The 26,812-nt window shown below is 49.4% G+C and overlaps 14 protein-coding genes and 1 non-coding gene across 15 annotated transcripts; 8 read left to right on the top strand and 7 right to left on the bottom strand.

The window, feature by feature from the left end:
- Window positions 1-1,211: 1,211 nt before the first annotated feature.
- On the top strand, window positions 1,212-2,230 carry EJ05DRAFT_499454 (NAD(P)-binding protein; the record flags this gene model as incomplete). The annotated part of the gene is made up of 3 exons (XM_033746837.1): window positions 1,212-1,313; window positions 1,362-1,953; window positions 2,004-2,230. 3 exons carry the CDS (start codon window positions 1,212-1,214, stop codon window positions 2,228-2,230), a joined length of 921 nt encoding a protein of 306 aa, XP_033601482.1.
- Window positions 2,231-3,186: 956 nt separating this feature from the next.
- Window positions 3,187-3,835, top strand: EJ05DRAFT_329792 (uncharacterized protein). The gene has a single exon (XM_033740840.1). The coding sequence runs from the start codon at window positions 3,280-3,282 to the stop codon at window positions 3,643-3,645; it is 366 nt and encodes a 121-aa protein (XP_033601481.1). The 5' UTR covers window positions 3,187-3,279; the 3' UTR covers window positions 3,646-3,835.
- Window positions 3,836-4,179: 344 nt separating this feature from the next.
- EJ05DRAFT_475260 (uncharacterized protein) lies at window positions 4,180-5,266 on the top strand. Its single transcript, XM_033743764.1, has 2 exons — window positions 4,180-4,339; window positions 4,404-5,266. Exons 1-2 carry the CDS (start codon window positions 4,319-4,321, stop codon window positions 5,160-5,162), a joined length of 780 nt encoding a protein of 259 aa, XP_033601480.1. The 5' UTR covers window positions 4,180-4,318; the 3' UTR covers window positions 5,163-5,266.
- An 85-nt stretch (window positions 5,267-5,351) lies between these two features.
- EJ05DRAFT_451338 (putative COPII-coated vesicle protein) lies at window positions 5,352-7,061 on the top strand. Its single transcript, XM_033742387.1, has 3 exons — window positions 5,352-5,540; window positions 5,684-6,232; window positions 6,290-7,061. The coding sequence occupies exons 1-3, from the start codon at window positions 5,459-5,461 to the stop codon at window positions 6,946-6,948; spliced, it is 1,290 nt and encodes a 429-aa protein (XP_033601479.1). The 5' UTR covers window positions 5,352-5,458; the 3' UTR covers window positions 6,949-7,061.
- On the bottom strand, window positions 6,658-8,211 carry EJ05DRAFT_329783 (epoxide hydrolase). Its single transcript, XM_033740839.1, has 3 exons — window positions 7,974-8,211; window positions 7,450-7,894; window positions 6,658-7,395 (listed from the first exon to the last, which is right to left on the bottom strand). Exons 1-3 carry the CDS (start codon window positions 8,025-8,027, stop codon window positions 7,061-7,063), a joined length of 834 nt encoding a protein of 277 aa, XP_033601478.1. The 5' UTR covers window positions 8,028-8,211; the 3' UTR covers window positions 6,658-7,060.
- A 155-nt stretch (window positions 8,212-8,366) lies between these two features.
- Window positions 8,367-9,283, bottom strand: EJ05DRAFT_509895 (uncharacterized protein). The gene is made up of 2 exons (XM_033748132.1): window positions 8,872-9,283; window positions 8,367-8,823 (listed from the first exon to the last, which is right to left on the bottom strand). Exons 1-2 carry the CDS (start codon window positions 9,050-9,052, stop codon window positions 8,591-8,593), a joined length of 414 nt encoding a protein of 137 aa, XP_033601477.1. The 5' UTR covers window positions 9,053-9,283; the 3' UTR covers window positions 8,367-8,590.
- Window positions 9,284-9,676: 393 nt separating this feature from the next.
- On the top strand, window positions 9,677-11,553 carry EJ05DRAFT_475257 (Serine/threonine-protein kinase Rio1). Its single transcript, XM_033743763.1, has one exon. The coding sequence runs from the start codon at window positions 9,771-9,773 to the stop codon at window positions 11,466-11,468; it is 1,698 nt and encodes a 565-aa protein (XP_033601476.1). The 5' UTR covers window positions 9,677-9,770; the 3' UTR covers window positions 11,469-11,553.
- Window positions 11,554-11,674: 121 nt separating this feature from the next.
- On the bottom strand, window positions 11,675-12,886 carry EJ05DRAFT_329752 (uncharacterized protein). Its single transcript, XM_033740838.1, has 2 exons — window positions 12,135-12,886; window positions 11,675-12,083 (listed from the first exon to the last, which is right to left on the bottom strand). Exons 1-2 carry the CDS (start codon window positions 12,677-12,679, stop codon window positions 11,882-11,884), a joined length of 747 nt encoding a protein of 248 aa, XP_033601475.1. The 5' UTR covers window positions 12,680-12,886; the 3' UTR covers window positions 11,675-11,881.
- Window positions 12,887-13,720: 834 nt separating this feature from the next.
- EJ05DRAFT_537388 (MFS general substrate transporter) lies at window positions 13,721-15,784 on the bottom strand. The gene is made up of 3 exons (XM_033749381.1): window positions 15,060-15,784; window positions 14,460-15,007; window positions 13,721-14,403 (listed from the first exon to the last, which is right to left on the bottom strand). Exons 1-3 carry the CDS (start codon window positions 15,580-15,582, stop codon window positions 13,888-13,890), a joined length of 1,587 nt encoding a protein of 528 aa, XP_033601474.1. The 5' UTR covers window positions 15,583-15,784; the 3' UTR covers window positions 13,721-13,887.
- Window positions 15,785-16,353: 569 nt separating this feature from the next.
- Window positions 16,354-16,439, top strand: EJ05DRAFT_t37. The gene has a single exon. It is a non-coding gene; the product is annotated as a tRNA-Tyr (tRNA).
- Window positions 16,440-16,584: 145 nt separating this feature from the next.
- EJ05DRAFT_451333 (FMN-linked oxidoreductase) lies at window positions 16,585-18,329 on the bottom strand. The gene is made up of 2 exons (XM_033742386.1): window positions 18,145-18,329; window positions 16,585-18,069 (listed from the first exon to the last, which is right to left on the bottom strand). Exon 2 carries the CDS (start codon window positions 17,953-17,955, stop codon window positions 16,606-16,608), a length of 1,350 nt encoding a protein of 449 aa, XP_033601473.1. The 5' UTR covers window positions 17,956-18,069; window positions 18,145-18,329; the 3' UTR covers window positions 16,585-16,605.
- A 2,306-nt stretch (window positions 18,330-20,635) lies between these two features.
- Window positions 20,636-21,454, top strand: EJ05DRAFT_329705 (uncharacterized protein). Its single transcript, XM_033740836.1, has one exon. The coding sequence runs from the start codon at window positions 20,836-20,838 to the stop codon at window positions 21,415-21,417; it is 582 nt and encodes a 193-aa protein (XP_033601472.1). The 5' UTR covers window positions 20,636-20,835; the 3' UTR covers window positions 21,418-21,454.
- A 38-nt stretch (window positions 21,455-21,492) lies between these two features.
- EJ05DRAFT_499443 (HAD-like protein) lies at window positions 21,493-22,354 on the bottom strand (the record flags this gene model as incomplete). The annotated part of the gene is made up of 2 exons (XM_033746836.1): window positions 21,493-22,137; window positions 22,193-22,354. The coding sequence occupies 2 exons, from the start codon at window positions 22,352-22,354 to the stop codon at window positions 21,493-21,495; spliced, it is 807 nt and encodes a 268-aa protein (XP_033601471.1).
- A 517-nt stretch (window positions 22,355-22,871) lies between these two features.
- EJ05DRAFT_492553 (3-ketosteroid dehydrogenase) lies at window positions 22,872-24,832 on the top strand (the record flags this gene model as incomplete). Its single annotated transcript, XM_033746040.1, has 2 exons — window positions 22,872-22,923; window positions 23,163-24,832. The coding sequence occupies 2 exons, from the start codon at window positions 22,872-22,874 to the stop codon at window positions 24,830-24,832; spliced, it is 1,722 nt and encodes a 573-aa protein (XP_033601470.1).
- A 120-nt stretch (window positions 24,833-24,952) lies between these two features.
- Window positions 24,953-26,490, bottom strand: EJ05DRAFT_329656 (uncharacterized protein). The gene is made up of 3 exons (XM_033740835.1): window positions 26,334-26,490; window positions 26,132-26,280; window positions 24,953-26,081 (listed from the first exon to the last, which is right to left on the bottom strand). The coding sequence occupies exons 1-3, from the start codon at window positions 26,373-26,375 to the stop codon at window positions 25,022-25,024; spliced, it is 1,251 nt and encodes a 416-aa protein (XP_033601469.1). The 5' UTR covers window positions 26,376-26,490; the 3' UTR covers window positions 24,953-25,021.
- Window positions 26,491-26,812: the final 322 nt, after the last annotated feature.

Raw genomic sequence — 26,812 nt, 5'->3', positions numbered from 1 at the left:
TGTCATTTTTCAAGACCCAATCACGAGATCTAGACATGTCATGTATCGTCCAGATACTTCGAGTCTAGACGGACCGTAAGACTGGCGATCGCACTGTGCTATTTCTGGTTGCGGCAGATATGGCTTGGCGTCCTTTATATCCTATACCGTAAAAGACGTGCGTCCGAAAGGATTTCTCTTGTATACCACCGAGCGTTAAGGCTGCTGGCCCCCGCACGGGCATGTGGTGTCTCAAGCCATATGCGTTGCCGGCATCTTAGGTTGGCCAGCTGGACAGGTAGTAGGATTCACTCATGGGCAGTACGAGCCACATGCTTGAGACCCCTGCTGCTACTCATCCCGTCGCTAAGTCAATTATGGTACCCAATGATGTAAACATTCGAAGGTGGCTGTGGATCGCCCGAATCGCTGAAGCCCCCGAGACCGACTCTACCTCCCTAGACATCAGCCTCGTTCTTTCCAAAAGAAGATGTGGCTAGTAATGTGCCCAACACCACGGAACCAGTCTCTCGATGCCGTCTGGCTATGGATGTGCTCCCACGATATACATTGATGATTGGTGTATTCATTGGCGCTGTGGAGGTATCTTCACCGGTGGGGAAAGAAGAAGCATTCTAAAGCACCTACATCCTGTCCGCATATAGCACAGGGATATTGGTGTTGTTCCTCGACTACGGCATCTGCAGGCTCGTGTTACTACTCAAGGCGATAAGGTATCATTGCTAGGTATAATGCTCATTCGAGCTGAGCCGCTTTCTTTCCTAGCCACTTGTTTAGCCAATCTTCGTTCTTCAAGTCAAGCTCATGGTTCAATGAAGCCGTGAGGGATTCTCATTCCGTCGTTCCACTTTTCAAGTGGCCTCCAATTCGCATTCTTTCGGCCCTGTCCATGCCCATCACCGAAGTTTGCTCTGATATTCATGTCATTCCATTTTTAAACTGCTCCCTCACCCTCTAAACAGCCTAGGACCTCATACGTTTACGTCAGTAGCGTCATATTTTGACCGCATTCCTATTCTGAGCCGCTGCCAACAAGGCATCGAGGATCAAACTCACAAAGTGTCACCCTTGGTACCTACAGGGTATCATATCACCATACGAACGAAAGTGTCATATAAATGGGACATAAGCCAGAGACTCGGTCAGAAAGAAACACACTACATCTACTGACGCTACTGAATTATCCGGTCGGTGCCATAAAAAATTCGAAGATGATGCGTATCGCCATAGCAGGTACAGGAGGTCTAGCTCTCCTCATGGCGAGCATAATGCAGGAGGATACGAGCCATCAATTTGTGCTTCTGTCACGTTCTGTGAGTGATACACCAATAGAAGGTTCGTTGCACCTAATGTTAACCCAGGCGAAACCCCACCTCACTTATCAAGGGTATCAGATACAAGTCATCGACTATTCTGATATCAGTTCTGTTAAGCACGCATTAATGGGCGTTGATACGGTCATCTCCACCGTGACAGGCCCAGAGCAGCTCCAACTTATCGAGGCGGCAGTGCAAACTCGCGTCAGGCGATTCGTGCCTGCTGAATATGAAGGCACACTGAACAGTAGAGTAAGAAATGACCCATTAGATCGAGGTAGTAGTGCTGCCCAATATCTTTTGAACTCCTACAGTGCGTGGCTTGAGACAACGACCTTTACCTGCGGTATTCTCTACGAGCGGTTCGCCCCTGGTGGGCTCATACAATACAACTTGGGCTTGCGGTCTGGCATTGCAAACGAAGGAGACTACATGATAAATATCAGAAATAATTGTGCTGATTCGCCAGCATATGATGCCGCTGGAAACATGGCGTTCGTCTGTATGATATCAGCAAAGGATTTGGCTCGGTTCGTTGTTCGAGCATTGGATATGGAGCAATGGCCCACGGAGTTGACAATGCGCGGGGATCGAATGAGTGTGGCAGAGCTCACGCAACTTGTGCAGCTACTTCGAGGTAAGGACACTGTAGGCTTGATAGTCAACACGAGACTTACAGCGTCATAGGACGGCAACTCAGGGTCAACTGGCACAACCCTCAGACACTCATATATGAGATCAACTTGGCTCAGATAAATGGCGACTCGGCCAAATTATGGCGTTTCAACAATCTACTGGCCACAGCCGAGGGTCGTTTTGACTATGAATCGCAGTGGCTAAACCATCAAGCTCCAGACATCGTACCTGAGCCCTTTCGCGATTGGTTCGTTCGGCAATGGGCTGCTATACCTTGAAGATCATCTTGCTCCATGATTTTTTTCAAAAGCGTTACGACTGGCGGACATGATATCCTGCAATGAGAACTTATCGACATACGTTGAAGAGGTACCCCTCGGGAATTTGGGAGTTTATTTGAGGCCATTCTCCCCACTACACCGCCTTAACTCAGTACATTTGGTGCTATAAGGAGATTGCAGGAGGCAAAATGTCGTCGTTCGCTCTAGTGATGGAGTAACGTCGCCAACACGCATTGGAGGACTCAGTCGTGGTTGCTGTTCAGTAGGCGTTTTTCATACCCATCGCTCTTTCAAAAAATTTTCTAGCTATTGTGAACTGTTGTTTTTCATCTTCTTGTCACAACTACTCTCGTACTTAATGTCACCAACATTATTCCAAGGCTGGGCATGGTTTTTTACGATCATGCTGATCATCTAAGCGTTTCTATTTTCTTTATGGAAGCAAGCCCGACGGTATAGGACATTTGCTTTGAGTCATTTCACTCAAGTTTATCACGAAAGTATATTACATTTCAATCAGTCTAGTTTGAATCCTCTTAGCATCAGCTGCACATCTATTGCGGCTTGGATTTCCTTCCTAGGTTAGCAGATAGGCAAGGTGACTAACTGTATATGGAAGTCTTCAAAACCAGCTGGGCCTGGAATGGTTAGACCCTATCATCGTCTAAAGTTGCTAAGTCGCAGGACATACAGCAGGTCGTTACGTGGTCATGGTCATCTTGGAGAATTCTCGGTGTTTTGCGCCATGGGGAAGTAGCAAGCGGGCATGGGTTTTTGAAATCTTCGATGAGTCTCCATAATGACGTCCGGTCGCACGTATCGAATTGCTTACGGTCCCACATTCCTTTGTTGACACCCATACAAAACTTTCAGTTAAAATCCTCACACGCCTCTCCATTCCAACAACCCACTCCGCAATCACATTCCATCCCCAAGAGAACATCTTGAACATTCACTCTGCAGGATACCAGACAAAGCTTTCACAAGTTAGTAGAATCACCTCTAGTCGACACGCTACATCTAACAGGTCTTGAGGCTCGATCACCATGACTGGACAACAATCAAAAGCCGACATTATCGAAGAGCGCAAGGCCAACCTTCCTCTTCCCGAACAACCACCGGTTGCCTCCGACTTCAACTCCTCAGATGCTCGCACTGTCAATGTGGGTTCTGGTGGCATCTCTGCTGACTCCTCTGAATCTGGTCTGCGCAACCCAGCTACCGCAGACAGTTCAGTGAGGACTGATGGTGGCGACACCAAGACGAACACAGCTGGTCTCCATGCCGGACGCGTGCCTGGAGGTCTCCCTTCAGATGCCCTCGCTGGCAAAGCGAAAGACTCGAGCAAGGCGACGGAGACGAGGGGTGAGGACTATGGATATCCAAGCAAGAGTGATCCTGCACACAAGTGAAATGTGGATTCAATACTGAAGGATGCTGAGGCTGTGAACACTTGACTACCTGCATGTATCATACAGTGCTATCTAATCGGATCGATCAATGTTAACTTCAGAACTGGGCATAACGATCTATATCTATAGCATGACCCGTCTACAGCTTGATTTCGAAGCCGTGAGATGCTATCACTCGACACGGGTCAAGAGCCCCAATTATGTGACACTATAACGCCACTTGATGATCCTGCACGTTTCTACCACGCCGTGAACAGTGTTATCGAGATGCGAGAAGGAGATCAGTGATTATGGCATTAGTCGGTGCCTGAGCATGATCAAAATTGCATGGATCGGCATGGAATGCGAATAAAGCAGGCCTTTGTCCATGAGCTAGTGGATGTGCTTCCGTGGGGATCCAGTTGCCAAACCAACCAACCAACCTTCTGGTGGGAGGCTTAAAGATGCCCCGCCCTCAGCCGGGCATGCTGGGGCAAATGACATCATGCTGGCGACAGTCAGCTTCTTGGATATAGCCTTGGTGGGCGCTTGGAACGGGTATATTTACCAGCCCTTGCTTGTGCTACAACCTCTGCATCAGTAACCTGTTGATATAGAGACATCTCGTTGTCAACTATTCTACACTAAGATAAAAAGGACTTTATACAGCTGTCAACCTACGCCATCAGTTGCTATGTCTTCCTACGGCCAAAAAGTATCTTGCCCTCTCCCTAAAGTTATACACGTTACCCTTGCAAATACAGTACTGATGCATTTAGGTGACGAACGATCCCGAGGCCCAGCGCCGCGTCGGCGAAGCTGCCGGCACCGTCCTTTCGGACTCCTTGGCCGGCGAATCTGTCCGTTCCGGTGGCGACTTCGGGTCAAACAATGAGCGTGCCAATGTCTCAGACCAGAAGTCCTATGGGACAACCACGAATACCACCGATACGTCTAATGCGCGTCGCCTTGACCCCGCCGTTGACGCCGAAGCTCGCAACGCGCAGGGCGAATGGAACGAGGCGCGCCAACTGAATTCCACGATTGGTCAGGGCAAGGACGGTGGAAGGGGTCCGACATGGAATACGAATACGTCTGGTGGGGATGACTCGAGCTATGGGAGTGGAGGACGCGGAGAAGGCTCCAGTGGATCTGAGCACACGACTGGCACATCGTCATACGGCGACCGCGAGGCCACTGATTCAGGGTACGGGAAGAATAGTAGCTCGGGGTATGGATCGAGTAACGTGGATGCTGCGCCGGCGTACATTGATGCCCAGCGCAAAGATCAATTCGATCCAAAGGAGACGGGGCGGCCAAAGGGACGAAACATCAGTGAGGGAGGCTTCGACTCTGATGCGCCGAATGCGAGCTTCAACACTACTGACATTGGGGGGAAGAACGACCCTGGACGAAGGGGGATGCAGGATGCATTGAAGAGAGATGCGGATAGAGGTGCAGATGCTGGCTACGAGAGAGATTACTCGTCTACTCACGGGAAGGGGCAGTATGGACAGTTGGATGACGAGAGAGCATAGATAGAGACATACACAGGAATATCTAAGGGATGCTACTAGTCATGAAAGGACTATGAACAAAGAGCATCTACTGTTATGTGTGTACGAGTAAGTGGTTGGTTCCCGGCTGTTGCGTTCTGTCAAAGCGCAAGTTTGGCGCTAGCCGCGCCACAGATGTGGCTTTACGCAAGCTGTCCTTTCGTGAAACTACACGCCTGCGAACAATGATAGTGCGCCCATCTCATTGTCCTGCTATGCCACACTTGTCCAACACATAGTCTGCAGCACTCGTGTAGATAGGATCGGACACCTCTATCATGGATAGTTATAGCGAGAGTCGTCTCAATTCAGACGACTTTGCACCTGCAAAGGGAATCGTCGCTTCTTTTGATGCGTTCCGTAAGTGCCCATTTATCACTGTCTTCCACAACAAGCCGTGTTTGTGATGAGGCTTGTATAGCTTGGCTTTTCTTCTCCTCCGTAGACAGCTTGCGCTCGCGAATCGCGTCCTCTCTAATGGAAGCAGAGCTAATGTCTCCCAGCTAAAACGAAGGCGACCTACCTGACCAAAGCCCGCAATGGCAGCGCTCTCACCGTTCTTCTCCTCACAACATGCGCCTACCTAATGATGACTGAGACTACACACTGGTGGGCGGGCGACACCACGCATTCTTTCAGTGTCGAGAAAGGCGTTTCACATACGCTGCAGATGAACATGGATGTTGTAGTAGCAATGAAGTGCAGCGATCTCCACGTCAACGTACAGGATGCCGCAGGTGACCGAATACTAGCTGGAGAGACATTAAAGAAAGACTCTACCCTATGGTCTCAGTGGGGCCAGAGCCGCGATACCCACAAGCTGGGATATGGGGCGCAGGACAAGCCGAAGCTGGAGATGGAGGAGGACGTACATGATTATTTACATGCGGCGAACAGAAAGAAAAAGTTCTCTAGGACCCCGAGATTCAGGGGCCCGCCTGATGCGTGTAGAATTTATGGTAGTTTGGAGGGAAACAAAGTGCAGGGTGACTTTCATATCACGGCGCGAGGGCACGGGTATATGGAGTTTGGGGAACACTTAGATCATAATGGTGAGTCTCACGCAGTATACTAACTATCGGCTGAGATTTGCTGACACTCTCATGAAGCATTCAACTTCTCGCATCACATTAACGAACTCTCCTTCGGCCCATTCTACCCGTCTCTCATCAATCCCTTGGACAAGACCTACGCAACGACCGAACTACACTTCTACAAGTTTCAATACTATCTTTCCATCGTACCGACCATTTATACTACCGAATCAAAGGCCCTCGGCTCGTCTACGCCACCTAGCAGTTCCAACTCTTGGGGCCGCTCATCTAACACAGTCTGGACAAATCAATATGCTGTCACGGAGCAATCGCATGTTGTAGGCGAATCCACAGTCCCCGGAATTTTCGTGAAGTACGATATCGAGCCTATTACACTCACTATTGCGGAGGAATGGGGCGGGCTTCTTGCTCTTCTCGTACGCCTAGTGAACGTCATAAGTGGTGTACTTGTTGCAGGACAATGGTTCTATCAGATTGGTGACTGGGCTTATGAGACATGGCTGAAGAGAGGGCGTGGTCGAGCACAAAGCCAAGGTGTGCTTACGGGCCGCAAAAGCGGAGAGTACTCTAGTAATGGGTATAAGAGCAACGGTTACGTAGACTACTCCAGTCCTGGCCCGAGCCCATACGGACAGCCACAGCCACAGCCACCACAACACACTCCTTCATATGGGTACGGGATGCCGTTCAACGAGAAAAAGCGATCTGATTGATCGTCTGCAAAAGACTGGCGCATTAGTTCTGGAATCTGTTGCATCTAAGGAGTTCTCAGGGTTGTATATCAAGTTAAATCTATTGTGTTCTAAGCCTCAAAGCAGGCCTCTGCTATAATTTTGCTCTATCACCAGTCAAGGACACCCCCAGAATATCCTCGACCTCGCGCACTGCCTCGTCGGTATGGTTCAGTTTCACCCTCACTGTCCTGATGCCTGCCTCCCTCGCCCCCTTCAGGTTCGCCCCAATATCATCCAAGAACAATATATCTCCCGCCTCCACACCTCCCTGCACCCCTTTCCCACGCGCATATTCGTCCAGCGCCCGCACCGCATAAGCATATACCTCAGCATCCGGTTTCCGTAACCCTATAAGTGCTGAATGCAGAAACAGATCAAAGTAATTCGGCATCGCCTGCGCATCTGCTCCTTGCTCCACCGTCGCATCTGCCCGCATTGGCACGGCGTCCGTGAATTGTAACCGGGGATCAAACGCCTGACCATTATGATCCCGTATACCCGGCGGCCAGATAACCGCATTACTCAGCGCCGCAATCACAAGCTTCCCCTCTCCCTTCCTCTCCCGCTCCCGCGTCAGCTCCCGTAATCGACACAACATCGGATAGATGTTTGGATCCGGGCTCCGCGCCTCACGCATCATTTCCCAGAACATCGTCTTCGTATCGATGACGGGCGGCGGCGGCGCGTCGGTGGCTGTCTTGCCCGGGTTCGCCTTGGCCCAGTATGCCTGCCATGCGCCCGGGCGTGGTTGTGCGAGGTCTTTGGCCCAGTTTGTGAAGTAGGCGTCGTCGAGTGGTATTTCGCCGCGCTCGAGACGTTGCCATTGGCCGTTGGGCGCGGATAAGGATATGGCGGTGTTGATCCAGCCGCGTGGGATGGAGTGGGTAGTTTCGTACCGGAGGATGGCGCGGAAGGGCGATACAACCTGGGATTAGTATGTTAGGATGTTGAAGATGAGAGGTGAGTGAGAGAAATGGTGTGAGGGTTGGGGAGAAGAGACGTACCACGACGCCACCGATGTCAAAAAGGATTACTTTTGGGGGCTTTTGGGCACCCATTGTGCTGAGTGTAAGGTCAGAAGTGTCCAGTATTGAGGTCTACATGTTGAGATTGCTGCGTTGTAGGAGGATGTTAAGATCCATCCTTCTGTGGTGGGGAGTCAGTTGCCGAGCCGAGGCCCGCGCCCGACGCCGACGCCGACGGCTCAGGGTCCAATGTCTTCTTCTAGCCATCATCGTCGACTTTTATCTTTCAGCCGAATCAGGACGTGTTCAGGTCAGTCGGTTAGAGTCAAAATTGAGATATAGTGCCGTTATACGGTGCTGTCATTACGAATGTTTATCTCACATGGTCATGAACGGAGGACACGCACACGAAATGCAAACAAGAGCTTGGACGGACGAAAACGGCACATATCTTTATGATATGAGATGGTTAAGTTGTTCATGATATCGGCAAAGCCTTGCATTCATTTGCCTTCTGGAACATATGGAATTCTAGTGAATGAGTCTCAGTATACGAGGGCCCCAAATGTGCCACCATGGTTCGTATGGGACATGCGCAATCGCTTGTTCATAGCAGAAAAATGCATTCGTTCATACTGGCCTGTCTCCACGTTTGTCTAGGCTTCATTCAAGGCGCCCTGTGGTGACCGTGACGGTCCCGTCGCCCACTCTTCCTGATTTCTCAGTTCCATCATCAGGTTCCAGACAGCCTTTTCTTCTGTAGTACCGTAGACTCCGTGTCCGATCATTCGACCTTCGTCCTGGCACATGATACGGGCGACGTAAAAGCCCAATCCCGCGCGTGTCTGGACTATCGGCGCACGGCTTTGGTGGCTCCTATAGACCATTGCTGTGGTCGTGAATTAGCACCCGTAGGGTCATGCTGTGAGCAACATACCTTCGATGAGACTTTTCAATGCCTGTATATACGTAGGCGCATTGGATGAAATTGGTGTCTGAGCATGGGGTGCTCCTGAAAAGGCAAAAAGCTGCACCGGCAGAGATTGACCGGACGATGGGTACGTAGACTGCGAATTGAATGGATCCTGCGGTGGATAGGGGGGATATAGGTGGTTCATTCTTCTGGTCCCTTTGCGTGGTGGTGGTATACAACAGAGTAAGCGGAGGATCTGATTTATATGGGTTTCTGGAATGGCAAAGACCAAGGACACACGTATTTATATAGCTAGGTTGTAAGATTGACTCAGGGGCGTTTTAATTGCTACAACAGCGTGACACTAACTGCTGTTTAAAATTCCTGTTGTGGTGGTCAAGTTTGTAGGCCTCATTTGTGGTTTTCTCATATCAAATTGGATCTCTGGATGCAACATCCCGTATGGGCCGCAGCCCGCACCATAGATTACAAGCTGGATTGTCAGGGAGGTAAACCTTACAGCAAACAGATGCGTCTCTTTAATATGGTGGCATTTGCGATTTCCTACCTGAAGCTCGCTGATGCTTGCTCAAACTTACATTGACGGGTGAGTTAGGTAGATTGAGTTTCTCATGAATGTAAGCATCGCAGATGCGCTCTTCACTTTGACTCTGCGGGTCATTCAAACTTCCACGTCAAAGAGCACCTCCTCAATTGAGTCAATTCTTATGAGTCATTGATGCCTCAGGCAGAAACCCACTGGTAAGCCACCAATGTGCTCGTAATCGATAAGGGCCCGCAGTGGGGAATTTGTGAAAGATTGTCGCTGGCATACAACACACACACCACCCCACTTGCCCCTCCTCTCACTCTGCTGGCTTCTTTTCTTCTCTCTTCTCTCCTTTAGCACTCATACCCTCACCATGGCATCTGGAGAACAGCTTTCGAAAGACGTCTCAAACATGTCTCTCCAGCAGGATGTAGACATCCAAAACCAAGTCTCTAATCAGAGCAATACACACACAGAGGAATTTGAGCAAGATGAAGACTACAGTGATATTCTGGGCGAGTCAGAAGATGATGATGAGCTCGATGCACCTCTACTAGCGACCGCAAACCCTAACGACTACACGAAATCCTACAACCGCCAAGTCAAACTGAATGACCCTTCCATTCCAGCCGACCAGAAACCAAAGAGCAACCCCCAGAAACCTTCTGCAAACCTGACTGCCAGCGTCGACGATCAGATATCTTCCCTATCCAAACATGCCACAAAGATTAAGCTCGACGCAAGAGGTGGTGGAGGCGGCGGCGCAAGCGGACGAGACAAATCGGAGAAAGACAAAAGTGATCGCGCAACAAGCGAGCAAGTCCTCGACCCACGAACTCGCATGCTACTCTTGAAGATGATCAATCGAAATGTCGTCTCCGAGATCCACGGTTGCGTGTCCACCGGCAAAGAAGCGAACGTCTACCATGCCCTCCAATACCCCGAGCCCAGCACAGGTGATATAGAAAGCAGCGCAACGACAGACACACTGCCGCAGCACCGTGCAATCAAGGTTTACAAAACAAGTATACTCGTTTTCAAAGACCGGGACAAGTACGTCACGGGTGAGTACCGCTTCCGCTCCGGCTATAATAAGAGCAACAATAGGCAAATGGTCAAGGTGTGGGCAGAGAAAGAGATGCGCAATCTGCGCCGCTTGTACGCTGCGGGAATTCCCTGCCCAGAGCCGTTGTATCTGCGGCTACATGTGCTCGTCATGGGATTCATCGGTGACAAGAAAGGATACCCGGCGCCACGGCTCAAGGATGTGTCGTTTGCAGACCTCAGCGAGGACGAGCTTGAGGCAAAGTGGATGGGAATATACAGACAACTGCTGAGCTACATGCGCATCATGTATCAGACATGCCGCCTCGTGCACGCCGATCTGAGCGAGTATAATTTACTGTACAACGCTGATAAGCTGTACATGATCGATGTCAGTCAGTCCGTGGAGCATGATCATCCGCGCAGCCTCGAATTTCTCCGCATGGACGTCAAGAACGTGTCGAGCTACTTCCGCTCTCAGGGTGTGGATACACTGCCCGAGCGCACTATCTTCGAGTTCGTCACAAGCACGGATACTAGTGTGGAACCAGCCGGGATCCAAGAGACTCTGGATGCGCTGTATGGTGCGAGACTGGAGGCCGGAAACACGGACGAGCTCCGAGCGAAGGAGGAGGTTGACAACGAAGTCTTTCGTCAGCAATATATTCCGCAAACGCTCGATCAAGTATACGACATCGAGCGCGATGCGGAGGCGATCGGACAAGGGGGTGGTGAGGACCTGGTCTACCGACCTCTGCTTGCGGACAAAGTCGCTGCTGATGGCGGTGTGAAGGTTGGCAGTGAGGAGAGCGAGGATGGCAGTGAAGAGGACGGGAGTACGAGTGAGGATGACGAAGAGTGGGTTGAGAAGGAGAAGGGCCAGCCTAGGGGGAAGAGGTTCGTGGACAAGGACACGAAGAAGGAGCATAAAGCTGCGGTCAAGGAGGAGAAAAGGGAGAAGCGAAAGACGAAGATTCCAAAGCATGTGAAGAAGAGGATGGTAGCGACATCTTCGAAGAAAAAGTAGAGTAGAGTAGTAGGAAAACAACTTTCAGCCCATGCTAACTACGTACTTGATGGCTGTCAGTCCTGTTGCCACCATAATCGTTTGCGAGAGATGTTCACAAGTCCTGATACAACGAGCACAAGATGAGCTGACTTTCTAACCTTAAAGACTTTATATTATACACAATCTGAATGACAAGTCCGGTCTCTATGATAAAGATGGTACGCACATGTCACGCTTTCAGAGGGTATCGTGACGCCAATGACAGCTGACAAGATACAAAGAAGCCCCAGCGCCGAACCATGCTATAAGAAATAAAGAAACATGAAGACATAATGATGTAGCTGATTACGGACAGTTATGACCCATCCTGTAGCATACTATTGGAGATTTGAGGGGCGGACGTCGAAACCTTGTAGTTGATCAAGGCAGTCCTACTTGGGTAGTCCAGGACGCCTCGCTTTCTTCCAAAGCCACATACCGTACATACCAAATGCTGCTGAAATGTTCCAGAGTAGCATGTTAGTGAGAAGAACCCATACGCCTTTCTTCATGCGATTGATGCCGCCGTTGCCCTCGGCGTCTTCTGGGATGTACATCTTTCCAAAGATGCCAAAACCAACCAGCCAACAGATGCTACGTACATAGTTAGTAGTGATATAGATTATCAGAAGAAACTCAACTTACCAAAGAAACAGATCTAATGGCGCATAAAGCCACGGCTTCAAGTAAGGGAGACCTAGGGCAATGGAGCTGAAACAACTCATTGTCGCCAGAACGACAACATACATCCACCTAGAATCATAGAACTTGGGGTTCTGTTTTCCACTTCTGTAAAGATCGATGGCGTAGAAACAGTAGACCAGAATAGCAGCCCAAAATTGGAGGAAGCGGAGGACCATGCGGAACACGGCTGGCCATCTGCCCTGGACGGCGAGCGTGTAGCCACAGTTCTTTGACTCCGCTGTAGTGTTGTCGACACCATGATAGTAGTATCTGGCTATCCTCCTGGGCGGCTTTGAGGCCATGTGGCAGGCAAAGATTATTGGTCCGACTCCAGGGATTCCATAGACAGCTTTCTGTCCGGCGTTCTTCATCGCCTTCTTGCCAACGTTCTCGACTCTATTGAACGCCTCTGGAGGGATACCTTTTTCTCCAGCGTAGTTTCTGGCTTTGTCCCTGGCTCGGCCAGCAGACGAGAGGGGGGTTTTGAGTTGCCCGAACAATCCCATGGTGGAATACACGTGGCTGAGGTTTGCGTGATGTAGTGATTATGCTGTGCGAAACTATTGATCGAACCAGTCGATAAAAGTATGTCCACCGGGAGAAGGTTGAAAGGATAAGGAAACCAGTCAACGTTTATCCTCTCTGAAAAGATCCTGTGCGTGGTCTAAATACGGAAGCTGCTCCTTTACAATGCCTCTCCAGATATTATGCACAATGCTCGGTCGCACAACGTCTCTCAGTGCCGTGGAATCGTTGGCTCTTCACTCCGAGCTATGAATGAAGGACCCTCTAGATTTTTTGCGTATGCGATTGACGTGGAATATGAAACGTGATAACAAGGCTCCAAGCGCTGAACAATGGGCCAAAGCACAACAGAGGTGATCGAAAATGCGGAATAGACGACGGTTGATTAGGTAAAGTTAAGAAGACAAGAAACGATGTAAAAGGAATCCCACGTCGCCAGGATCGTGGTCAGGTGCTGTGATCTTCGAACGAGTCTGATTGCTGATCTCTCGAGCAGCGAGGGCAGAAGCAAGATATATACCTGGCACACGCCCGGCAGGTCCTACGATAGCGCCGGGCAACATACCTGAAGGAAGAACTTGATCAGCGAGCACGCTTTCACCATTAATCACAGAGACAAGGATTTGCTCGGCCAGCGTATCGGTGACCTTGCATGGCTTCTCATGTAAAGAGCCTGAAGCGTTGGAAGAAAGATGGACAGTTGGCGCCAGATACGTCAGAGTTCAAGGGTCCACTGGGCGTCCACACAGCGCCGTTTCGCGCCTGCCAGGGGACATCTCGGCGCCAGTGGCCGCCAAATTCGCTAGCGACAAGGGCCTGATTGGCTCTGCGACATCGACATCAGAACCACCATCTTCCATTCTGTTTCATGAACGCGCTGTGAAAGTGATCCAAGATATTTCGGGCCATACAATGGGCGCGACGCTCACATTTCGAGACAAAGCGCTAGTGCTATGGCCCTGTGAATAGTTTGGAACCTTGTATAGGTCTGTGTGGTTGTGAGTGAAAAGAGATAGGCTCATGCGCGATGAAGAGTGTTGTGTTTTTATAGTTCTACTATTAGGTACATTCGTCTATATCAGTACATCAGTTACAGGAATCTCTCAGTAAGCAATGCAAAACAAGCATAAATCGCGTCTTCCAACTCCTTGGGAGATCTACAGACCTCAAGATGGTGCCCAGTCCCCGTCTATGCTTGCTGCTCAGCAACTTCGCTTCCAGTATCTGGCACTTCAATGAAGAAAATCATGACCACCATAGCTGAATATCCAACTGTCGTGAATAGAAAAGGCATGCCAATCCAGAAGCCGCCCAAATCCATCCCCCATTTGAACGCCATGGGAATTAAGGGACCAGTGATGACAGCCCCGAGCCCTTGCATAGATTGCATCATAGTATACAATCTGGCAAGGTTATGAGATTCAGAACCGCCCAGCAACGAAGTCGCGATGCTCCGAATGAATGCTACGTAGCCTGTACCAAAGACATATATCACAAGGCCGATGATTGCGAGTATGACATTTGGGGATATGCCCATTGTAAACATGCCTATCGTCAGTAGAATACCGCTGATCTGGCTCAGCAGAAGATCAGCCTTGCTACTGGAAATGCCAAAACGCTTCATCAGTAAGAACGGAAGGGTTGGTAGAAGGACCATGTAAACAATGAGGTTGACGACTGATCTGAGGGTGCCAAGTAGTGCCGCCTTGGATAAAGATGTTAGATTGGTGTTCGACATGTTACTTCCGATAGAAGACTTACATCTGCGATGTGCCAACCATAGCGTTTTGGGAAATATTGCAACAATAGATTCATCGCATTTCCACTTAAGCCTTCGCATAAGAATGTCAACAGCGCAAGTGCTAAATTTTTATCCTTGAAAACGAAGGCCAGGCTGTCCTTTACATGCACGAATGGCATTAGTAGCCTGCTAGAGGCTTTGGCTGTAGATGTGCAAGGTGACTCTTCATCAGTCGGCTCCGGACGTAGCATGGAAGGTACTGTCGGTCGGTACTGGAGGGTTTCCGAGAGAAAAATCGCACAAAAGAACGCAGAAGCCTGAATCGCAACACCAATAAGGACCGGGAGATATGGATCAGATCTCATGAGCAAAGATGCCACTGTCGGGCCAAGAATTTCACCCGCAACAACTGCTGCATGTACAAACAGAAAGATGACTGTCCTCTTCTCGGCAGGCATAACGTCTGCCATCATTGTCAGTAGCATAGCAGATGCCACTACTGGGCCACCGCCAATGAGTAAGAAAAGGGATGAGGCCCAGACAGCCTCAAGTCTCCATCGCATATAGCCTGTATCATCATTCAATGCGTGGTTTCGAGAGAGACAAAGCGAGGTACCCACAAACAATGGCCTTCCAGATGCAAGACAGTAAGACCCCAAAGAGGCTCAAGAATAGCACCGGTTTTCTTCCCCATTTATCAGCCAGCATACCAAACGGCACCGCCAGCAGGATCCCTATCATGGAATCCCAGGCACCGCTCCAGCCTACGACAAGAGCAACTACCTCTTGCACGCGGTTGACTTTACAGTCTTCTTCTGGAATGGATCCATCTGGTAGTATATGTGACGGATCCTTGAAGCCCCAGTACCCTGCGCATGCTATCTCTTCATATAACCGTACGAGCGGGGCATCGGACATCAGGTTTCCTATATCTGTGAGTGTGACAATGAGGATTATGGTAAAGACTACGAGTCGCCATTTTGGTTTAGACTGTTTGCGGTGTGATGAGAGCGCTTTACCATCGTGTGGTAGCAAAGGTGTGGACTCTTCGTTGGGATACGCAGGAGGCCCAGACGTACTGGTGTCGCCGATGGTCTCGTCTTCTTCGTACGGTGGCACATGGTCGTTCTGCTGCCCTGCCATAGTGCTTGTGGACTTCGAGTGTTTGTCTGCGGTCCAGAGCCTGCTATTGTCGCGGGGGTCAGTCTTTATATGAAAATTGATGCTGACATTGCTAAGTACGCATTTAGCAAGTTTCTCGCGCGGACTGGCATTATTGAGGCGGATGGCGCACCGCCTTAAATACAAATGTACATTCGAGGTATGTTATTCCGGCGCGGACCTGGAGGACGGCATGGATAATACGTAAGCAGGGGCATGCATTCTACAAGTAGAGCTCATGTTGTGGCACGGACGTGTCGTGATCTAGGGTCTATTCCGAACTCCGTAACCAATTAGGACTTACTGATGATAAGCTGGCCTCAAGCAAAGGAATAGCCAAGCGGTTCGATACATGCGAACGCGAACGCCATCTGGAATCGCTTCTGTATATCATTCGTCATAGCCTATCAACTTCGACATAGGCTGTAATTATATGCTAACGATGCAACGAGCTGCCACGCAACACCCATGTGCCAAAGCCTTCACCTGCAGTCCGCGCGGACTAACGGGCACGGGAAATCTGGTTACTGTGACGGCCGTTCGTACACACACACACATAGTATTCCATAAGTTGACAGATGGAGGCGGATGATGTAACTATGTATTGGAGTAAACTATATAATCGTGATTAGTATACCGTTGAAATGCGAAGGCCCGATAAGTGTGCGACGGGCACGAATATCGGCAACTGATTATCGCTTCTTGATCTGGTAAACAACTGAATATATTTTCTTTTTCGATACAAACATTCATCTCCCAATGGTCTAGTTGGTTTATGGCGTCTGACTGTAATGGAAATTGTTATCAGAATGTCCCCTGTTCGATTCAGGGTTGGGAGATTTCCTTTTGTCTTTTTGGTGTCAAAACTGTCCAATCCCTTATCTTATCTGGATTCAGCCAGGGTGAAAGCATTTCATCTGCTTTCATTTCACCATACGGGCACACACTTGATTAAGTTTTTATTCATATAACATACAATTATAACTACACATCTATATTTCTAGTCTATGATGATGGAGCTGCAGTGCCATACGGCGTGGACGTCACCGTATCAATATCAACGTAGCCAAACTTCTTCAGATCCTCATCTGAAGCCAATCCTTGGCCCCATGTTGCCATATCTTTCTTGAAGCCTTCTAAGTTCGACTGCTGCGACATATCAATCGGAGTTTGATCCTTTCCAATCTGGCGAATTTGTGATCCGGCAACCACATTAGTGAGCCCGAAGTCATTCTGGTCAGGCAGCTGCTCAATAGCACCAAGGACGCGGCCCTCGATGATATCTTTAGGCAAAGTAGGCTCCTGCGTGACAGGACGAGCAAGACCAACGCCATCGACCGACTCGAGGGCCTTGACCATCGCGCCAGCTGTCTTGAGACCGCCTGTGATATACACTTTGGTCTTGCTCAATACCGGAGTAATCATCTCGGCAAAATCGAGGAAGAATGCTTCACGTTTCTTTGTCGATTCGCGTTTATGTACGAATGCGAGAGATTCGTATGTGCCGCCTGACAGCTCGACGAAGTCGAACTTATTCTGCTCGAGGATGGCGACTACCTTCTGGGCTTCCTCGGGGCTGAAGCCCTTATCCTGGAACTCGACAGAATTGAGCTTGATGCTGAGACTGAAGTCTGGCTTGGTGCGCTTCTGCACGGCTTGTGCGATTTCGACGATTATGCGTGCACGGTTCTCGATGCTGCCGCCATACTTATCAGTGCGCTGATTCGTGGTAGGTGAGAGGAATTGCGAGAGCAGATAGCCATGTGCGCCATGTAACTGAATACCGTCATAACCAGCTTTCTCTAAATATTCAGCAGCGTGAGCGAAACTTTCCACAACATGGTCGATATCTTGCTGGGTAGCTTCACGTGGTTTGTTGAAGCTCATACCCATGATATTGCCCTCGAGCTGGACGTCACTAGCGGAGATCGGGTTTGGGTTGATCCTATTCTCGACTTGACGGCCCGGATGGCTGACTTGCCCGACAAACAAGCTACCGTGTGCTTTTGCAGCTTTGGCCATTTCTTGTTGAGCCTCAAATCGCTCGCCCGAGAAGGGTGCGTCGGGTGGAATGATCGGATTGCCCATAGCCTCCAACTGGTCGTAGTCGATCATGATGTTCCCAGACAGTATGACCCCAAATTCACCCTCTCCCCATCGTTTGTAGACATTTATGAGATTCTTAGACGGGATACCCCTGGATGCCTTGTCTTGTGGATCCCAGGACGAGAGACGCTCTGTCATGGCGGCTTTCATGAAGCGATTACGTGCCGTGCGTTTGGAGAACTCAAAATTGAGGGTTTTGCCCAAAGGAGCAGGGTCAACCTTCTCGGATTCATAGCGTTTGGGTGACATGATGTTGAGCTTTATACAAAGTGATTGATGAGATCAAGTACAAACTATTGACCTGCTGAGGAGACTGAATTGATTTTGGGATGTTCGACTGACCAAGCTACGAGGAACGAGGAGCTTCATATACTCGCAATTCGCATTTCAAAGCAGTAAGTCACTAATCTCTAAGCCCTAAAACAACTTTTCGCTTACCACCTCTAAACGTCATTCTAGACCGGTAACAGCAGACAGTCTCTTTGGCGAGTCATAGCGGGTCACTAGGGCGAGCTGGCGAATGCCGTGATTGGCTGATGTCCCGGTGGGCGCTGGAGCAGTGGAAGTTAATGGAAGCATTGCGCCTGTTGGCCTTGGGTTAACGAAGTACTAGGAGCCGAGCGCGGCTTCGGGATAACAATGAATTAGACGAGTTATTGACGCGAGAGGCAGTCGGGAGAATAGTTGCTAGCCGAGCTGGGGGACACTGTTGATGCCTCAGGCATTTAGCTCAAAACACAAACTAGCTTCACTAACTTGACTTCACCGTTTGACCGCAAACGACCTGTCGACAATTGGAAGCGGTTGACATTCATGACCCAAAAATAATCCATATTTGTTGTAGAAATGTCGTCTGATTATCATCATAACTCTTCATCGTAGGTCTTCTCCATGCACAATGCGATCTGAGCTCCTCAGACAAGTGTATGGATTGGAATGGTATCATGCAACGACAACTACGGACTTGATCCTGATGAGGGTAAGCGACCTGCTTGCTTTCTTTTAATGTGCTTGAGAAGAATCTTACATCTTTTACCTCTGAAATGTATCTCGGTTGCCGACAGTCTAGAGTGGTCACGGCACCAGTCTTTCATGCACATTCGCTGGCTAAGGTCTACCAAGCAAGCTTCACGATCAACCCTATACCGAGCCTTTGTATAGTTAGGATGACTGTATTGCATGCCCGTACTCTATGTAAACCAAGTATCTTGGTAACGATGGTAACAACAGCTGCACGTGAACCGCATCCGTCCCTTCAGCGATATCACTGCAAGATACGAATGTCGATAGACCCATCACATAAGTCTTATTAGCTTGAGCTACTTTTTCGTAGTAGGAATTGTATAGGCAATTAATTAAAATTTGGTTCACTACGTCGTGTGAACAGTCGGTCGTGTTGCGCGCGGCGAACCATTTCGCTTGGCAATCAGGAAAGTGAAAATTCGATAAACCACCCTTTATTAACAACGTAAACTCATAAAATTTCAGACCCCAGTGGAAGAAATAGTCGATTAGTTTCACGACTTACCACTGAAGCAAAGGACCAGATGAAGGACCTAAGTATCTGTCGGGGCGCAGAGGCGCATGATCTCCGGTTCGATCCCGGAGCATGAGCTTTTGTTTTGGATTTTAACGACCCATTTTGGAAGATTGTCTTTTTGCTGTTCTGGGCTGGTATGGATCATAGTATAAGTGCTTTACGTTTGTTTGAGCATCTCGAACTTTATGTAGTTGCTTCGTACTAAATCATGATTCTTCATGTCCAGAAGCAGGTGCCAGTCAATGACTTGGCTCTGTCACTTGTAAATTAGCCAATTATCTTTGTAATATAGACATGCAAGAATATGTGTTCCTGATGACAATACGAGTTTCTGTGCCCTTTCACGTCTATATGGTCTAGCAGAACTAGAACATAGAGTGACAATCTGACTCGCTCTTCAGACATCTGCAACACACTCATCGAAGATCATTTTCTGTAACAGTCTTCTTTCTCCTCCGGTTCTGGGTGCCTAATTTTCTACCTCATGCGATATCTGCCTGTTGATTCAGATCTTAAGTGTACTGTTCTGCAGTTGCTGTATTCTTTCTTTTGGGTTACTTAGCAGCTTGTAGCTGTTCATGGTCCCATCTCAAGAGCATTTGGTGGTCCAGATGGTCCAGATTCCGCAATTAGAGGCGAAACCTCACGCTCCAACAATATCCCAACACAGACTACTCGACGAAAAGGGGACCAAAGGCCACAGCGTATAGCCACTCGAAGTCGCAATTATAGCGTATCATATCTGTTCTGGTGTAGCAGCTAGGCAGGGGAATGTCTGTATTGTCCATTGGCAGAGTTCGGCTTCAGCAGACAGGCCTCAGAAGATGAGTGCCTGATCAAATGGCTGGAAGAGCTGGTATTATCGCTGATACTAATCCTTTTGAACCTGCTTCTAGTACAGCTGATGTACCGAAGCCTGTTAGAGCTTCGTCGCAGCCTCGCAGCATTAACATCGATCGCGAGCTTGCAGGAGCAGAGGATCGGAAGCATTGGGGCATGAGTACGCCGATGATGCTCTCATCTCTAATATCTCTCGCATAAAGCAAATACATATTATCTTAACATGTGCGAGACACAATATTTGGGAGATGAGAATGTTGGCTGTTGTTCTACCGGATATGTGGTTCTTAGCTGTTGTAGTAATAATGTTAGATCCGTTTCGATCTTCTGAACATGGCCTCTCATCTGAGGCAAACACTCCTCTAACGCTCGCGCTGAGGTCCAGGCTTAAGTATGAAGAATGAATGCTGATGCCGTCGCCATTTCCTGATACAGATGTCGGCATGTCGGCATGTCGGCGGCGGCTCGCGTTCCGATGGACAAGGATAGTCCAAAGGAACCGTTCATAAATACCAACATAGCTAAATACTAGGTCCTGCAGTGAGAATGCGACTTAAACCTATGAACCGGCGTACGGTAGATTACTCCGCCTTTTATACTTAGCTACAGCTGTTCAGGCCAGATCAGCCTTGCAAATTCAAGAAGCTGACCATACTAACTAACTGACTACTTAACAAGCGCAACATTCGATCCTTCATACTGCAAATCCTAATACTAGGCAGAAACCCAATCCGAAATTGTAATCAATTATGAACCCATCGCCCCAGCGCAACATGTCTACTGATCCCATTTCAAACCTCCCTCCATATACCCGCTACATCACTACCCATGACTCCAATGGCAAAGCCATCGTCGATACCACATTCGACATTCACACTCCAAAGTCTACCTTCCCGGGAGGCTCAACTTTCCACCTCGACTACTCCACTACGCGCGTGCCACACTCCTTCGCCGCCAACACAGACCTAATTTCCTACAAATCCGATGCCGATAACAAAGCCAAGCTGCCCCCAGCATACCGCACGCCTGGTGGTACAGTCATGCAGCACAGTGAGACCCCGCCGCTAGGTCTGAGCCCGCTGCATCGCACAACGACACTGGATTATATGGTCGTGCTCGAGGGCGAGATCGAATTGATATTGGACAGTGGGGAGACGAGGAGGTGTAAGCGGGGCGACACAGTCATTCAGCGCGGGACCATGCATGCGTGGCGCAACCCTAGTTCGACAGAGTGGTGTCGTATGTTGTTTGTGTTGACGCCTGCGGAGGAGCTGGAGGTTGGCGGGGAGACCTTAAGAGAGGAGTTCAGAGGGAAGCCAGATGCTCAGTAAGATCTAATCTTGAAAGCTCAGCAAATGGAAATATCCATCCGAAGTTGATTCTTCTATGTTCATTTACTTTGGTCATTACATGAGACGGATGCCATAGCGTTCAAACGAGAATGCTTTCATGCTTGGTATCATCTCCGCCCATCCATCTCTTGACATCCCAGTCTCGATAGCTGGTGCATCCTCAACAGGCTCTAGTGTGAGACCTGTATGTAGTGTGCCATTCATGATATCCTCCTCATGCCCGCGCGCAACATCTTGCAAGCCCGGATGTGGTACAAACACCACTCTCATTCCCGCCTTCCGCGCAGCTTCCACACCTGCAATGGAGTCTTCAAATACAAGACACTCTTCTGGAGCAATAGGTGCCGCATTGCTCAATTTATTTAGACGCCCCAACGCAATTAGAAACAAGTCTGGCGCAGGTTTCTTGCTCTTACCCTCCATTTCCGGATCACTCCCAAATACTCGACGCTCAGGCGGTATGGGCTCCGAGACCTCCGGCAGATGTCCCGTCTTCAACTTGAACAGCTCTGAGTTCGACGAACTCGCGATTGCGACTTGTAACGGTGGCTGTACGCGCGTTGTGAGGTTGTGCAGAAGCTCGGGCACGCCGGGTAGGGGCTGGCACTTGGTGAAGAGAGAAGTGTGAGGCTTGACGAGAGCATTCCATTCCTCTACGGTCATATCCAGGTTCGCATATTTCAAGATCCGCTCAGTGCCCTATTCGTAGGTTCGAGAGGGTTAGCGGAGAGTTGAGTGGAATGTGTGGTCTTACGGGTCGCCCGCGACTCATCTGCAGGCTTTTGATCTTCCATGGAAACGATGTGACGCCGTAATTACGTAGCACACTTAGATATACTTCAGTATATATGTCCTCAGAATTTATGAGGAGACCATCAACGTCGAAGATCACAGCACGGACTGGCGGAAAAGACATTGTTGCGTGAGGTAAATCAGAGTCGTCAGGCGCGGATATCCATCTCTCGCGATTGATTACTATGTCCGGCGTAGCGCTGGGCATGGATGCATAGATAGAGGGCCAGCCAGCGCAAGGTGAACCACTGCAAAGTGAAACCGCCATAATAATTATAACAACCTTCACTCACCATCGTCTACTCTCCAACGCTCTCGCACCAAAGACTAATATAACAGATACAGCGAATAAGCAAAGTCGCTGTTAGCTACTTTGGATTGACGCCAACCCGAAATGGATAACAGACGGTCTGCTAAACACAAATACTAAAGCCCTCCAGAAGCCATCATTGTCCACTATAATTCTCTATTATCTCCATAAGAATATGGAATGTTCCTCAAGTCATAAGTTCCTTCTCGTTATTTCCAATCCCTGGGCGGTCGCCTAAAGTGTTCGGACAGAGTTATAATGACTCATATCATACTCCCTTACTTCTTTCACTTCCTAGACTGTTCTACGCCGCTTTTGAATTCTACCCCGCATGATCAGATTGAATAGGCCGACAAGGCTATGGGGGAAGTCCACTTTCATATGTAGGAGCAAGGGGCCTTCCTTGAATACCACCTTCATGCTCCCACACTGTCCGAAGTAGACCTCAAACATTGCTTCATGGCTCGACCTAGAAACGTCGGTGGTCTATTTCGACACCTAGATCAATCCTACCATTGGGCTGTGTTTGACAGGTGTGGTTTACGACCCCTGGCTCGGTTGAGCGGCACGCAAATCAGATGCTACAGTAGCACAAAAGCCCTGGAGACAACTCATACTCAAGCGGATGTGTTGATAGTTGGTAGTGGGGTTACAGGGTTGACTGCTGCGCTGCGAGCTAAATATCTCGGTCTCAAGCCTTTGGTGATAGAAAAGGCCTCCAAAATTGGAGGCGCATCTGCCTATTCCGGTGGCTGTCTGTGGATCCCTAACAATCACCTCCATAGAGCAGCTGGTATACAAGACAACACGGACGAAGCTCTCAGATACTTAGACAACATCATCCAAGACCGCGGCCCTTTTACATCGCCCACACGTCGGAAGGCGTATGTCGAAACTGCGCCTAAAGCCATCAAATTTCTTGAGGATTTAGGATTCAAATGGCACGCTTCTCTAGGTTATGAAGAATACTATCCAGATGTCCCTGGCTCCTTATCAGGTGGGCGCACCATTGAGGGTGACACGTTCGACCTGAAGAAGCTTGGGAGTTGGTTACAACATCTTCTTCGTGACGAGTACCCTCCTGCCATGGCGATGTATGCCCAAGAGACTGGACCGCTTCTGGCCTTCATGACATCCAGTGAGAACCGAAAGGTCCTTCTCCGAGTTATATTGAAGACTTTGAAATGGAAACTTCTTGGCCGTGAGCCCTCAAACATGGGTCGGTCGCTTATAGCCCAACTCCTCCATCTTAACATACAACATGACATCCCAATCTGGAGGGAATCACCCTTAGTCAATCTGCGGACGAGTACCTCAGGTGCTGTGACTGGCGCCACTATCAAGCATCACAACTCTGAAATTGACATCCACGCCCCTCGCGGCACTCTTCTCGCCGCAGGTGGCTTCGCCCATAACGCAGCCTTGCGTTCGCAACATCATCCCTCCCCAACAAAAACCACCTGGACATCCACGCCGGCTTCCGACACAGGCGATGCGATCCTAGCCGGCATGTCCCTCGGCGCATCCACCGCTCTCATGAGCTCGGCATGGTGGACGCCTGCCGTCCTCGAGCCTACTCTGAACCACAAGCCCCTCGTACTCATCTACGACCGCTCACGGCCACATAGCATCATCGTCGACGCCTCCGGTTCACGCTTCATGAATGAATCGCAGAGCTATGTCGATGCTGTCCATGCCATGTACGCGCGACACAAAAGTGTGCCTGCAGCGCCGGCGTGGATGGTTGTCGATGCACAGTATCGGCGAAAGTATGCGCTGGGTTTACTGATGGCGCGGACGAAGGTGCCAAAGAATTACACCGACTCGGGATACTTGGTTGAGGCGGACAACCTCGCAGAACTAGCGGGAAAGATGGGTATCGATGCAATAGGACTGCAGAGCACCGTGTCACGGTTCAACTCTTTTGCCCATACAGGCGTAGACGAGGACTTTGGGCGCGGTGGGAATGCATATGACCGTATGTTTGGTGATCCAGGAGTAGGCTTGAATCCCAATCTGGGCACCATCGAGCAGGGTCCGTTTTACGCAGTGAGGATCTATCCCGGGGATCTGGGTACAAAAGGGGGACTTGTGACGAACGAGCATGCGCAGGTGATCAAGAAGGACGGGTCTATAATCGAAGGTTTGTATGCGGCTGGCAACACGTCTGCTTCTATTATGGGTAGCACATATCCAGGGGCTGGTGGTACGCTAGGACCGGCTCTTACCTTTGGATATAGAGCTGCTGACCACATGGCTCTATCAGCGGGATTGCCGGAGGAAGATGAATAGTCACATTATGAGCGTGTCGGAGAAAGATGAAACCCAGATAGTATCGAACTGACATCAATGAACGATCGTGATGTCTTACAGTCAGAAAAAGTAGCATATCGATTGCAGATGAAGCTCCGCTTACAAGTTTACAAAATCATCTACCCAAAGTCATCGGTTTCGTAACGTGCATAAAGCCATGAACACGCATCAGGCCTCGGTGGGTTGAACATTTTCGAAATCTTCACCGAGCTCGGTGTCGCCTTTGTCGACCATCTCGACATCGTCCTCACTGGTATCCTCGAGCAACTTCTGGTCGGGTGGTGTTGCTTCTTCGTACCATGAGTTCAGACACCAGCCAACGATCAGATCCCTAGCCCGGGCGCCCATGTCGTAGTAATCCGGATTCTCCTTGACATCGAACATCCCCATATGTGCCCAAGTCTCAGCGGTCGCTTTGTCGTTCTTGGCTGGGATGAAGAAACCCCTGTTCTCTGACTTGTCGCCAGGTATCACGCAGAAAGTTCGATCTGATCCAACGACTCCAGCGGCCCACGAGGATGATGACTTGTCCTCCACCGCTTTACCCAGTGTCGTGTACAAATTTGCAAACCCAAGCTCATGTGCTTGAGACACCCTGCATAAACTCGCGAGCCGTTTCTTCAGCTCTTCGCCGCGCGCGAGGCATCCTACAAATTCAAGGTGTGAGCCTACCCACGTCCAGCCTGCTGAGATCTGATCGCGGTTCATGTAGGCCGCGGCACCGCCTGCAGCAACTGCGCCTGCAGCTCCAGCGAACATGGCGACTTTGCCCCATCGCTGCCAAAGCGGCGCGGCAGCAGCATCGCCATTAACGTCGTTGATGGACGTGCTACTGGGAAGCATCCTGCTAGCATCGATGGCGCTATTCGTCGTGGGAGTCTTCGCCCCGCCCCAACCGAATGCGCTTGCGACGTTGGTGTAAGCGTTATACGCTGCTTGACCCTTTTTCCAATGGCCTTCTGCACCATGAGCAACGACTCCTGGTGCGATGCCTAGGTAAGGCGTATCGAATGCGAGGACGGCTTGAATATAGGGGAACATGAGCGAAGTGTTACTTAAAGTTGAGGCAGACTCGGATATGGGTTGTTCTGAGGCGATCGATAAGAGGGTTTCGGCGGCAACGATGCCGCCCATGGAGTGTCCGATGAGGATAGTGTGGACGGAGGGATCTACAGTGGGAGAAGGAGTGCTATTTGCGACCTCCAGGTCTATGACCTTGTTCTGAAGCCTACACAGAGTGAGCTTTCGCTTTATTACTGGTCATGAAGCGTGATATACCATTCTTTGAACCTCCCGACACATTCCTTCAGATCTCCTACAGTCTCAAACTTGGGATATGTGATAGTCTTAACGGTAACTTTAGGAAGAGCGTGGCTGAGGATGCCTTTCAGGTGCTCGGGAAAGCCAGCGAAAGTGTCGTCACCCCCCTAAAGCTTTGTTAAAGATATGATATCCCGGTGACTCAGCTGCATGTACTCACCTTAAAGCCATGTATGAAGCATAACAGCAAGGTTTTCTTCATCCTGAGCTGGCTTCTTGCATGGCGCGTTATTGAATTCCAGCAGCGGGGGCGGATGGTGGTTTAGTGAAGTTCTGGTTCAGAGAGAGCAGCGTTCATTCAGCTCGGGAGCTAGGACCGACGCATGATCTAAGAGTCCCGTGTCTGGAAGGAGTTACCCCCGATAAGTATAACAGAAAGCGCCAAGACACTAATTATATATTAGCTTATTTCTTATAGAAACTTAAATGCTGTGTACAAATTATCTCCATTTCATGAATTACAGTTATAGCAATGCATACTTACATTAAATTTAAATCATAATAGATTGGTCTATAGTAGTAAGTCACTAGCAGCTTAATATACTAAAGTTATATGTTAAAAGAATCTTAAGACCTATAATTCTAAAGGATATAAGAAGGTATAAGTGTGATGATAGAGTAGTACTCTTATAAGTTGCT

Source organism: Pseudovirgaria hyperparasitica (assembly GCF_010093815.1).
Source record: "Pseudovirgaria hyperparasitica strain CBS 121739 unplaced genomic scaffold EJ05scaffold_6, whole genome shotgun sequence".
Lineage (NCBI taxonomy): Eukaryota > Fungi > Ascomycota > Dothideomycetes > Acrospermales > Acrospermaceae > Pseudovirgaria > Pseudovirgaria hyperparasitica.
This window is presented reverse-complemented; position numbering and strand designations above follow the sequence as displayed.

What these genes read in the sequence shown, in the direction of transcription:
- EJ05DRAFT_329705 (XM_033740836.1), top strand. Translation starts at nt 20,836, where the DNA reads ATGAACCCATCGCCCCAGCGCAACATGTCTACTGATCCCATTTCAAAC.
- EJ05DRAFT_451333 (XM_033742386.1), bottom strand. Translation starts at nt 17,955, where the DNA reads ATGTCACCCAAACGCTATGAATCCGAGAAGGTTGACCCTGCTCCTTTG.
- EJ05DRAFT_451338 (XM_033742387.1), top strand. Translation starts at nt 5,459, where the DNA reads ATGGATAGTTATAGCGAGAGTCGTCTCAATTCAGACGACTTTGCACCT. An exon ending in CGCTTCTTTTGATGCGTTCC is followed by an intron (nt 5,541 to 5,683) that starts GTAAGTGCCCAT and finishes AATGTCTCCCAG; the next exon opens with CTAAAACGAAGGCGACCTAC. An exon ending in GGAACACTTAGATCATAATG is followed by an intron (nt 6,233 to 6,289) that starts GTGAGTCTCACG and finishes ACTCTCATGAAG; the next exon opens with CATTCAACTTCTCGCATCAC.
- EJ05DRAFT_475257 (XM_033743763.1), top strand. Translation starts at nt 9,771, where the DNA reads ATGGCATCTGGAGAACAGCTTTCGAAAGACGTCTCAAACATGTCTCTC.
- EJ05DRAFT_475260 (XM_033743764.1), top strand. Translation starts at nt 4,319, where the DNA reads ATGTCTTCCTACGGCCAAAAA. An exon ending in TGTCTTCCTACGGCCAAAAA is followed by an intron (nt 4,340 to 4,403) that starts GTATCTTGCCCT and finishes TGATGCATTTAG; the next exon opens with GTGACGAACGATCCCGAGGC.
- EJ05DRAFT_329752 (XM_033740838.1), bottom strand. Translation starts at nt 12,679, where the DNA reads ATGGGATTGTTCGGGCAACTCAAAACCCCCCTCTCGTCTGCTGGCCGA. An exon ending in CCATTAGATCTGTTTCTTTG is followed by an intron (nt 12,084 to 12,134) that starts GTAAGTTGAGTT and finishes CTATGTACGTAG; the next exon opens with CATCTGTTGGCTGGTTGGTT.
- EJ05DRAFT_329792 (XM_033740840.1), top strand. Translation starts at nt 3,280, where the DNA reads ATGACTGGACAACAATCAAAAGCCGACATTATCGAAGAGCGCAAGGCC.
- EJ05DRAFT_329783 (XM_033740839.1), bottom strand. Translation starts at nt 8,027, where the DNA reads ATGGGTGCCCAAAAGCCCCCAAAAGTAATCCTTTTTGACATCGGTGGC. An exon ending in TTGACATCGGTGGCGTCGTG is followed by an intron (nt 7,895 to 7,973) that starts GTACGTCTCTTC and finishes TACTAATCCCAG; the next exon opens with GTTGTATCGCCCTTCCGCGC. An exon ending in GGGTATACGGGATCATAATG is followed by an intron (nt 7,396 to 7,449) that starts GTCAGGCGTTTG and finishes CAATGCGGGCAG; the next exon opens with ATGCGACGGTGGAGCAAGGA.
- EJ05DRAFT_329656 (XM_033740835.1), bottom strand. Translation starts at nt 26,375, where the DNA reads ATGAAGAAAACCTTGCTGTTATGCTTCATACATGGCTTTAAG. An exon ending in GCTTCATACATGGCTTTAAG is followed by an intron (nt 26,281 to 26,333) that starts GTGAGTACATGC and finishes ACAAAGCTTTAG; the next exon opens with GGGGGTGACGACACTTTCGC. An exon ending in GTCGGGAGGTTCAAAGAATG is followed by an intron (nt 26,082 to 26,131) that starts GTATATCACGCT and finishes CACTCTGTGTAG; the next exon opens with GCTTCAGAACAAGGTCATAG.
- EJ05DRAFT_537388 (XM_033749381.1), bottom strand. Translation starts at nt 15,582, where the DNA reads ATGGCAGGGCAGCAGAACGACCATGTGCCACCGTACGAAGAAGACGAG. An exon ending in CATCTGGAAGGCCATTGTTT is followed by an intron (nt 15,008 to 15,059) that starts GTGGGTACCTCG and finishes ATGATGATACAG; the next exon opens with GCTATATGCGATGGAGACTT. An exon ending in ATGGTTGGCACATCGCAGAT is followed by an intron (nt 14,404 to 14,459) that starts GTAAGTCTTCTA and finishes TCTTTATCCAAG; the next exon opens with GCGGCACTACTTGGCACCCT.
- EJ05DRAFT_509895 (XM_033748132.1), bottom strand. Translation starts at nt 9,052, where the DNA reads ATGAACCACCTATATCCCCCCTATCCACCGCAGGATCCATTCAATTCG. An exon ending in ATTGAAAAGTCTCATCGAAG is followed by an intron (nt 8,824 to 8,871) that starts GTATGTTGCTCA and finishes TCACGACCACAG; the next exon opens with CAATGGTCTATAGGAGCCAC.